Here is a 12051-nt window from a genome sequence, read left to right on the forward strand (position 1 = left end):
TTATCTTCCTTACTATGTACTGCTCATGAGCTTGCTGATTATCTTTAGATACCATCCACAACATTTCCTTCTTCTGCAACTCCTGCTTAATTAGGCTATTCATCCATCTATCTCCTACTTGTTTTATCCTCCTGATTTTGGGTATAGGAATTTGATACTGCTTTATACCATGTACTGCTCCAAACTGCCAGTTTGTCATAATCACCTGCTTTGTAATTCCACATATACCCCTTCTTAACTGAAAATTACAGATGCTGGCAATCTCCCAGGTCAAGACTACATAATCATGCTCTCCAGTCAGAAGTAATGCCACTAGCTTGGTTACAGCCAAGTTGTCTGTACCACCAAGTCCAGCACTCTCACACTCCAAATACCCCTCTAATAGCATACTCTCAAGTTACTATCTCTAGCTACTGTATGAATTTGATTTCTTTTCATCCCTGCAACCATTCCTCCTTCGATCTATGCCCACATAATTGAAGTATTCAGTAATAACTACTCGATCTGCACTCAGATCAAATGCAAATAGGCCAATGCATGCCATCCACATTCCTCATTCACCTCTGGGTTACACAAGCAATATATTTTACTCTGTTGGCTTCTATTTCATCCAGATAGCTTCAAATGTACTGTCCTCTATCTTCCTGATTATCTCTTACTATTTGCTTCATTGCTCTCCCAAAACACCTATCTGAATACTATACCCATTACATTCTATTTCTTTATTACCCTCCATTAACCAAGCCTTGTTAATGCCTATTACTTTTGACCAAGCTGAACTAACCAATGCCAAAAGCTCCCCTTCTCCCTTTTACAGATGTTTCTGACATTCATATACATAAAATGCAGTATCCCTCTTCAGGCACATAATGGGCTCACACCTTGTGTTGTCTATCCCATTCATGTTCTGAACCTAAGAAACCGTTCGGAATCATTTGATCCTTATTCCAATCATTCACTGAATGATTGGAACATGCACACATAAAGACTTGCCTTGATCTCCCATAAAAATTCTAGTTTCCCTGACCATTCCAAACCTGCATTGAACAGCACTTTCTTAAAACACCTAACCCTGAATCCATTTAAATGCATGTCATCTGCAGCATAAATAAAGAACAAATTTTTCAATATGTGACAGATGGGAAAAAGAAGATGGGTAAAGTCATCTCTGGAAGTTAAATAAGAATGAGAAAATATATTTGGTTTTCATGGCAAGTAGTCAGTGAGTGTTGAATGGTTTACTAAAAGCATGGCAAGAGCTTCAGTAAATTATTTCAGGACACTTTTGAGTGAGATTCCTATGAGGGGACCTGGAATTCCTTGGAGATAATTAAATAATCCAATAATACTGGTTATCTGCAGTAATATTATCATCATAATCCAATATACAAATTTCATCAAAAACAGATAAAAACAATATGTAAGTTATTAGTGAAAAATAAATAAAAAAAATCTTACAAGTCCTTTTATTTTATTAGTATTGATATGACTCTTTAGTTCTTCCTTTAAGTCATCTAATTCAGTTTCATTCAGACTGCACAATGAGGACTTTATTTCATCCTAAAATTAAAAATAAGTGACATGTTAAAATTCCAGTATTTTTACTTGAATAATAGAACAAATTATTCCATTAAAATAAATCAACTTCTTTAAACCATTAAAAGTGACAAAGAATTATAATAACTTTATTAATATTAATCACTTAAAAAAGAAATAAATTAAATAATGCAAGCTATTTTAATGTCTAAACATAACTAAGTATATTTCATTTCATTAGTGTCACAAAAACTCAACCCTATTAGATGAATAACAGCCTTAAAATGTAATAAAAAATAACTAACACTGGGTTTATAGGTCATGGTAATTATTTAATAAACCTAATAGTTTCAATATGGGGTGCTTAAGGGTCAAAGCTGTATAACTGAGAGGAGACCTCCACATAGCCTTTAAAGGAATGCGGAGAACCGACCAGGGCTTCTGACCTAATGTCCAATCCTCACCTTCTCGTGGTGCACCCTGTTGGGTATCTACTTTGATACTGAACGAACGAGGATGGGCTGGCAATTTGGGATTTAGCCGACCAAATTGTATTCTTATTGGTTAAACCAAAATAAAAAATGATGGTACAACATGACAAAATTTCATGCCGGCTGGGGCGTCACCCGGTTAAACAAGGCCCCCGTTGTTTTCGCCAGGGAACCAGGGCGAACAGCGAAAAGTCAGCTACTGGAACAAATCTGAAAACAAACCCCAACTCAACATCACCAGAGTTAAAGATCGGTACTATCAATATAAGAAGCCTGAATGGCAAAGAAATGGAGCTAGCAGAGGAATTAGATAAGTACTAGATCGACATAATATGGGTGACTGAAACAAAAAAGACCAAAACTGGTGAGATCTTTCTGAGCAATAAATACAAAATGTTATATTCAGGCAATGACATTCAAGGAAAAGAAGGAGTTGCCATAGTATTCAACACAAAATACGAGGCTAATCTTCTTGAATGGCAGTCAGTCTCAAGTAGAGTAATGTGGGCAAATATGAGAATGGGGAACTGGACAATGAGACTTATTTGTGCCTATGGTCCCACAGAAGGTTCTACTAAGGTAGAAGTGGAGGAATTTTTTGAGGCTTTAGAAAAAGCAACTGACACAATGAAAAAGGAAAAGTTGGTCCTTGTTAGGGATCTAAATAGTAGAGTTGGAAATGATTGTGAGACATACAAAAATATTTTGGGAAAATTTGGAGAAAAGAGCAAAGCTAATAATAATGGCAAATATCTGTTGGATTTCTGCTCAGGACATGGACTGGTTATTACTAACACCATGTTCCAACATAAAAATGTGCACAAATTCACATGGAGAGAAGAGGCTAGGAATAAGAAAAGTCTCATTGACTATGTTATTGTTGATAGTGATGTTTTCTCCCTGGTGCAGGACACCAGAGTGTACAGAGGATTTGAAATTGGAAGTGATCACTATTTAGTCTTGAGCAGGATAAAATTGAATTTCATATTGAAAAGAATAACATGTAAGAAAGTTTTAAAGCGAATAAAAGTTGAGCAGCTCTCTGATGTGAACTGTAGACTAAAATACAGAAATATTATTGAAAAGAAAATGAAAGAGTTTGAGAACAGGAATCAAACCTTGGAGATTCAGTGGCAAACTCTGAAGGAAACATTGATTGATTCTGCCAGAGAGGCATGTGGTGAGGTTGTGTGCAAGGATAAAAAAATCAGAACTCCCTGGTGGACACAGGAAGTTAAAGAGGCAGTGAAGGAAAAGAAGAAAGCATATCAAAAGTTCCTGGCAAATAAGTCAGCTTTTACTCTTACAGAATACAGAGACAAATGCAAGAAAGCTAAACAGTGTGTAAAACTAGCTAAACAAAAGTCATGGGAGGACTTTGGCAAGAATATAGAAAACAAATATCACGAAGGTGGCAAAATATTCTGGAGGTTGTTGAAGAAGCTTAGGAATGGAGGAAAGAGTGCTGTAAAAGGAATTAGAGATGATAAAGGTGAAATGAAAACAGGAGAAAAAGATATCCTTGAAGTATGGAGTAATTACTTTGAAAAACTGCTAAATGAAACAAGCAGTGATGACAGCACAGTGATAAAAAACACTGACCAGGCATGCAGTCAGGAATACATATCCATACTTGAAGTAGAAAAAGCCATCAAAGGCTTGAAATGTGGAAAGGCAGCAGGAGTAGATGATATTCGACCAGAAATGCTGAAGTATGGTGGTATAAGAGTCTTACAGTGGCTGCACTGCATAGTTCAGAAAGCCTGGACAGAGGGACGAATTCCCGATGATTGGAGTAGAGCTCTCATAGTACCCATATATAAAAAGGGAAATAAAACTGAATGTGAGAATTACAGAGGTATTTCCCTACTGAGTGTTCCTGGCAAGATCTATGCAAGTATACTTGAGAAACGGTTGAGAAGAATTGTGGAAGAAAAGCTTGGTGAAGAACAAGCTGGATTCAGGCCAAATAGAGGCTGTCAGGATCAGATCTTCACTTTACGACAAATAGTCGAGAAAGCATGGGAATATAACAAAGATCTGTATTTAAGTTTTGTCGATTTGGAAAAGGCATATGACAAGGTGCCAAGAGAGAAGCTATTCAATACGCTCAAGTTATATGGTGTCAATGGGGCATTATATCAAGCAATACTTAGTCTTTATTTGAGTTGTGAGTCAGCAGTTAGAATTGAAGGAAGTACAGGAAGATAGTTTAATGTTAAATCTGGTGTTAGACAAGGATGTACATTATCCCCTCTGTTATTCATTATCTATATGGATCACATTATGAAGGAATGTGGTATTAAACCTGATATCAAAATTGGAGATGTTAATGTCAGCTCTTTGCTTTATGCGGATGATGTTATACTTCTAAATAAATCCGCTACAAGTCTGCAAGATTCTCTGACTAAATTGAATAGCTGTTGTAATAGATATGGTATGAAGGTCAGCAATAAAAAGACAAAGACAATGAAAATAGGCAGAATCATTGAAAATGTCAACTGTGTTGTGAATGGAGAACCTGTGGAACAAGTAAAACATTTCAGCTACTTAGGCACAATTTTTACTGAAGATGGTAAACTAAATATAGAAATAGACAACAGAATCAGCAAAGCTGGTATCGTGGGAAGTCAATTGAATAAATTTATATGGAATAAGAGAGAAATTAGTCGGAACACTAAATTAGCTGTATACAAGACTGTGTTCAAACCAATTTTAACTTATGGATCTGAGAGCTGGGTCAGAAGTAAAACACTTGACCAAAGACTAGAGACCGCACATATGACAGTCCTGAGAAAGATTAGAGGCGTGAACAGATGGCATCAATGGCAATATCATATTAAAAATGAGGATATTAGGAAAGAACTTGACATTGTCAGCATCCAGGAATGCGTTAGCAGAGCTAATCTCAGATGGTATGGTCACTTAAATAGAATGGGCGAGGAAAGATTAGCAAAACAAGTGTTCTCTGCCAGGTTGGCAGGAAAACGACCCAGAGGAAGACCAAGATATAGGTGGATTGATACGGTACAAAGTGCCTTACACGATAGAAATATAAGATCTGATAATGTTGGAGTCTTGACAAGTGACAGACTTATTTGGAGGAAAATTGTAGATAGGAAGTTAGTAATGATGTAATTTTTTCATGTAGTACTGTCATATCCTGTACACCCCTTGAGGGTACATGGCAGGAATTTGATGATGATGATGATAGTTTCAATACTTAAACTAGTGGCTTCATCTGGGTTTGGGATAAACACACATTAAATATGAATCATTACATAACTAAAACTACCAAATGTGTAGGAACCATTACACTAGTACAACAGAAGCACATGGAGCATAGAAGCTGGCACATGGTCAGTCATTGTTCAGCAGGTGTGCTCAATAATTTGCAGAAAAATTAAAAGTCCAATGTCTTTAAAGATCTGATAAAAGATTTCCAAATGTCACACAAAACGATTCCTTGGTTTCTGTTGAGAGTACCTTGTGAGTAGATTACAATCATAACCTCTTTGATATGTTGCAGGCACTGAGGTTGTCTTCTATATATGGCATAGAGCTCTTATCCATTCAATGTTGATGTTGTGGTGAGCAGAACAGTAACGAGGGTATGAAGCGACTGTGACAAGTGTCTAACTTGCACCCCCCCAACCTAAAAATGACAAAAATTTTGAAAAATTTAAATGTAACAAGTTAAATTTGTTAAATTTTACTAAATGCAATATGTTAAATACTTACTATTAACCCCATCAAAATGAGTTGCAGTGTGTTGCAGAATTTGTTGTCTAAAGTGGCGTATTGCAGAAATTTAAAAATACAATATAAAATAGCAGACTTTTATATATATATTTTTTTTTTATTTATTACATTTTTATTTATTACATTGTCTTTGTCTTTTTAATGCTGACCTTCATACCATATCTATTACAACAGTTATTCAATTTAGTCAGGGAATCTTGTAAACTTGTAGCGGATTTATTTAGAAGTATAACATCGTCTGCATAAAGCAAAGAGCAGAAGAATACTAAATAATGTAAATACTAAAGAGTCTTGTTCAGAAGGCATTTCCTCAATAGTATTCAAATGCTATACTCCAAACTCATACCTGTCCTATATCATCTCTACAATCTTTTATGCTCAGCTGACACGCAAGCACATAAATGGTCTATTCTGGAAAAAGAAAGATAAGTATGTCATCCACCTACCAACCAAATGACATCATCTCAATCCTTTCTAAAATAATAGAGAAAAAAATCAACAGCAAACTCTACAAAACCTAGAGGCCCACCAGGTAATCAATGACCAATGCTATAGTTTCTGCCACTCTAGATCCATGGCTTAGCCTACATCACTGAATACATGCCATGGAAAGGTTCAAAGAAATGTGAGCTGCTGCTCTTGATATTTCCAGAACATCTGATGGTATCTGGCATCAAGGCAGGCTCACTAAATTGCCATTCTATGGTCTACTTGCCACATCCATAATTGGTTAGCAAGCTTTCTCTGTGGTCTTTCACAGAGCATGTTGCAGTGGTAGTGGATGGCAACCTCTCTCTTCAAGCTTTGACACCACTGCAGGAGTGTCTTAGGGCACTGTTCTTGCCCCTTCCCTCCTTCTGTTATACATAAATGACCTACACTCACTCTTAGTAAGACACAAATCACCAAAACAGATCAGCTCCCACTCCTTGGGCTGACAATTACCTTCAGTACATTATTTGCCTCCTGAGCATCTAAAAAACTAGACATTCTTTTCTACTCAAGTTGCTACTTTACATCTATCCAGCTACTACTACTGTGTACAATCCCAAATCTTCCCACTCTTAGAATACTGTTCACATGTTTGGAGTGATGTACCCAAAGCATCCATAAAAATTTCCAATGCTGTCCAGACAAGAGCAATCTGGCTGATAATGATCTCTTACTGAACAACTCACTTCTGTCATTACCTCACAGATGCACTGTTTCAGTTCTGTGTCATTTCTACTTCTACAGGTCTTTCCATATCTGCTAGTCCACCTGAACTGATAACATTTTCTACTCTCCATTTGGCCTGCTAAAACAAGAGTAGCAGCTGCAGCATCCCTTAACAGTCCAACTGCAAACACTGAACATACTTCTCCTCTTCCCACTGTCCTCTCAAATAGCTTTCTTCATGAAGTGTTTCCCAACAACCTCCAACTCTTTCAAAAAGAAAATGTCAATACATTTCTTTTTCTTTTCCATCCATCACATGTAACTCCAAACAAGACACTGTTGCACTTTGCTGCTTCTCTACAACAATTCTTCCAATCTGTTAGCAAATAATGGCTATCATACTATTTCAAGCAAAGTTTCTAATGCCAAAAACAAAAGGTCAATTAGCATAACATTTTACAATCAATACAGTGAGAGAATAACACAGAAATATTTTTAAAACAGTATTCATAAACAACTACATAAATAAATTTAAGTAGCTCCTAACAGAAAAAAAAGCTTAATTTTTTTTTTTCTTTAATAAGCTTACAATATCTGTAAATCTGTCAGATGAGTTGACATTCTGAGGAATTAACACTGACGGTAAAGAACTGTCCTTGCACATCAGTTCATGAAATCCAGTAGGTGAGAGTATAAACTCCTGAAATTGATATATTACTTTTAGAAAAATTTAATTACAATTATACATCTTATTACAATTAAAAAATCATTAGTCAAAACAAGAGCAATTCTGTACATTTAGAAAATGAAATTGTTTATTTAATGAGATCTTTAAAAAGAGATAAAATTTATATTTATAGAATTCAGTATGCAGTAACATGAGACAAAACAACATTTAAATGTAAAATACATAATTAGAAATATATACACGTTTACACAAGAATAATATTTAATTTGCCAAATATTTCGGTCTGAATATTACAAACCATCTTCAGTGGCTACATAGGAATAGTTTTAAAAAAACAAGATGGAATACAAACAATTGATCATTCACACATAGAACGAGTCATGTGATGTCATATCACTAAGTATTAGAAGAGTAAACATTTTTAAAGTCATAATTAAAGATATTAATTCAGAAATTCATGTAATAATCTTAAATAACATTAGACTAATATAGGAAATTTACATTAAAAAAAAAATTAATATTATTAATGTGTTATCCTGATTAAACTTTCCTACTTTGGACAAACTGGACGTTCTATAGAAAAAAGAATTCAAGAGCATCAATCATCAATTCAATACAACAAACCCAAGAAATCTGGATTAGCTCAGCATGGATTAGAAACAAGCCACAACATCCTTTGGTCCAAGAGTCTCCTCCTACACAGATGTCGCTACAAATTTGAATGTTTATTTAAAGAAAGTGTGGAGGCCTTACTTCAATGTCCTAACTTGAATCGTAATGACTGTATATCTATATCAAAAATTTGGGAAAGTTTAATCAGGATAACACATTAATTTTTTTTTAATGTAAATTTCCTATATTAGTCTAATGTTATTTAAGATTATTACATGAATTTCTGAATTAATATCTTTAATTATGACTTTAAAAATGTTTACTCTTCTAATACTTAGTGATATGACATCACACTGCTCGTTCTATGTGTGAATGATCAATTGTTCGTATTCCACCTTGTTTTTTTAAAACTATTCCTATGTAGCCACTGAAGATGGTCTGTAATATTCAGACTAAAATATTTGGAAAATTAAATATTATTCTTGTGTAAACGTATATATATTTCTAATCATTATGTCACAAGTATCGTTAAAGAATCAAAATACATAATTATTATTACACAGTAGCTCCATGGAGGTTCCTGTGTAATAATAACAAGACAATGTAGATCTGTCATTCCAAAGTGCATAACTTAATTTGCAACATTCAACTGGAAATCATTATCCTTTGACTATATATATCATCTTGCAGGATCTCTACAGTACTGTTATTAACTTCTGCCTTCTCCTAGTTTTACATCATCAGCAAAGTAACTTGTATATTCCCCTTAAATTATTTCCAACATCATTAATGTATGCAAATTAAATAACAAGAGCCCAAGTGCAGAGAGCACAGTGACACAATACTGGTCTCAGTTCTACTCTGCCAAACAGTACTTTGTGAAGTCACAGTCTTTGGTGATATGGATGAACAAATGGTTGACCACCTTATCCTGTGAAAGGTTTAAGGTCCAATGATTAATAAACCCTCGACACCGCAAGGTAAAAGAGGTAAAAGGAAGATGATGAGATGATGATTAAGGAATGGGTAGATGGGGTATATTGTCTTTTGAAGCTGTTTTGGAAAGAGGAGGTCATGCATGAGCAGTTTAATCACTTTTTGCATTAAAGTGACATTTGAGTTGAATAAAGGGAATGGCTACGTCCTGATGCTGTTAGATTTTTCAAAGGCATTTGACTGGATACCACATGAAACTATTACATAAATTAGATAAAACTGATTTGGATAAGAAGATAACCCTTCCTTTTACCTTACAGTGTCAAGGGTTTATTAATCATCGGACCTCAAACCGTTCACAGGATAAGGTGGTCAACCCTATGCTCTGGTGTATCCTATGCCTGTAGTGTTGAGTTCTCAAGGCTGGTTTGCCTGCTTTGCGGGATGAAAAACCCAAGGATAAACTGGGGGAAAACCCTACTGTCCATGCCCAAGACTGGCTAACTTGGCTATGGCTGAGGAAGATCCTTCAGCTCCTCACATCACCAATGGGAATCGACCCTAGGACACTCCTTCCCCAGGCAAACCAACTTTTATCATATTTTTGTCACCATTCCTGAGGTATTCACTGATTTACAGTTTTTGGACTGTCTTGGAGCCTCCTTTATGTAACGAGACTATTTTTCCCTCTTAACACTCCCTCTAAACTATGACAGAGATACTTAAATTTAAACAACTAGTCAAAGGCAGTGCATCATTTCTACTGCATCTTCGTGTAATGCACAGGTCAATATCCCATCCAATATTATGGCAGTGTTTATTGCAATTCTTCAGTATTACTATTAATAACAATGATCCAAACAGATTTAGGAAAGAAGAAAGAAATGAAGAAAGCACGTTCAGAAAAATAAAAATGTTGTTTATTATTTCCTTCGTAAAAAGATTATGTGGCATTCTCAAACCATTAATATGCTTTTTACATGGAGGAAGTTTGGATATCTTCCAAATAAAAACATTAATTTTATTAATTTATTTTTTTTTATTTTTTTTTATTTTAACTTTTTTTTATTATTTTATTTTATAATGTATTATAAAGTGAGCATTTAATAATCAAAAAAAGCTTCACCATTCAGTGTCCTATCAATAACCTTTCTTATAGTTTTTGGTCCAAGTATCTGATTTTGCTAAACAAAAAAAAGCATGAAAGGACAATGAATTTATAATGTGAGAATTAAATAAAATACACCAATCAGTATTCAGTTATATTAAAGCCTGCATTGGCTCCAGGAATACTAAAACTTTTTTTAATACTAAATATATAGAAAACAATCAGCCTGTGAAAGGAAAAACTTTGGATGATGATTATTATTATACAACTACCTTTATGGAGTTTGAAGACTTATTGCAGCAGATCCAATCTATCCACATAATCTATCATACCTCTCCTTGAACCCATTAACAGACAAAGCACTCCCCATTCCAGTCATTCACCACTCTCCAAGAAAAAAAAAAGTCTAGTCCTCACACTCCCTATTCACTACACCTTTATTCAACTTCCAAGGATGATCTCTTGTTCTGGTCTCTCTGGCCAAGTGCTGAAACATTTTCGCTGCATCTTTCCTATAAAATCCTTTAAGCAACTTAAATGTTTCTATCATATCTCATCTTTTTCTCCTATCAACCAACTTCTACAATCTACCCTCATAGGGAAATCATCCTGCAAGCTATCAACATCACATTGATTAACTGTTACTTTATCTAATTTCGCATCATTAGCAAACAAGTAAATATTTCATAATTTCATATTTCATAATGAACGATCATACAGATTCAACATTTTGTCCTTTCCTAAAGATACCTTTAGGAGCATGTTACAGAAAAAATACTATAAAACAATATCTTACTATGGATATGCAACACTGTATGCACAGTGAAGATCTCTGTATAAACATTGCCACCTACAATAATTTCCTTTCATTTTGGAGTTATGGGTATCCAAAATTTTAAAATATTCAAACCATCATATTTCCATTTCTCACTCCATGTTTCTTTGAGTGTTAGTCTTCGTGGCCTGCCATGACCAAGTAACTTAGCTCATATAGAACCTAATTAATGTTTTGATAGGACAGTAAGTCCTCTGTGCATAATGCTTCATGACTAACAGTATTTATATCAGAGGTGAATATTCTTGGTGTGCGGTGCTCATCCACCGAATAGCAATATCACCAATATTATATTTTTGCATTTATTCTTGTTAAAGACTCCTCTAATTGTTTCCAGACTTTGTGTGATTCCTAAAAATAAACACAATATACTAATGCCTCATGAAGAGGCCAATTTCTGACAACATTGCATCACATTTGCGTTAATAGCCTGGGTGTGTGTGTGTTCAAAATACATACACCTTTGAGCCATAAAAAGAGGTATAGATGGTGCAGCAGATCAAATTCTTAGCATTCTAGTAGTTTTAACTACTGAGACAATAGCACCTAGAGGCTGTGATTGGTTATTGTGTCAACCAATCCAATTGAACATTGTCATTTGTCATGAGTTGCTATTTTTGCTTTCTGAGTTTTATCTGTTTGTGAACTGACGTGTTTAGGACTCCAATATAGACAAGTTTTAATATATAATTTTCTATAAATAATTCAAAACTTATTTTGCCCATATTTACAATGGAAAATAGTGTCTACAATCTACTGAATGTCCTGTTTTCTGTCAGAGCTTTTCTAGATTGTATGATTGTAGTCAAAGGAGGTAAGCCTTGTCCTCCTCTTCCAGATTTGCTATTATATTTACACCTTTGAGTAATTCAAAGGTGAATTACTCAAAGGTGTAAGGCTCACTGAATATAGCATTCTCCTTCAG

General features: G+C 34.8%; 1 protein-coding gene across 2 annotated transcripts in view; it reads right to left on the bottom strand.

Moving 5' to 3' along the window:
• Positions 1–12051, bottom strand: part of LOC150103869 (ATP-binding cassette sub-family A member 2-like) — a 975482-nt gene that overhangs the window by 887607 nt on the left and 75824 nt on the right. For both annotated transcript variants that reach the window (XM_090397162.1, XM_090397161.1), the window contains exons 5-6: positions 7537–7647; positions 1459–1560 (exon numbers count right to left, since the gene is read on the bottom strand). In XM_090397162.1, coding sequence (XP_090253288.1) covers positions 1459–1560; positions 7537–7647 — 213 coding nt within the window. The remainder of the gene's footprint in view (positions 1–1458; positions 1561–7536; positions 7648–12051) is intronic.

The sequence above is a fragment of the Typopeltis vanoorti genome, chromosome 8 (genome assembly GCF_054136105.1).
Source record: "Typopeltis vanoorti isolate ZY-2024b chromosome 8, IOZ_Tvanoo_1.0, whole genome shotgun sequence".
NCBI classification, from domain to species: Eukaryota; Metazoa; Arthropoda; class Arachnida; order Uropygi; family Thelyphonidae; genus Typopeltis; species Typopeltis vanoorti.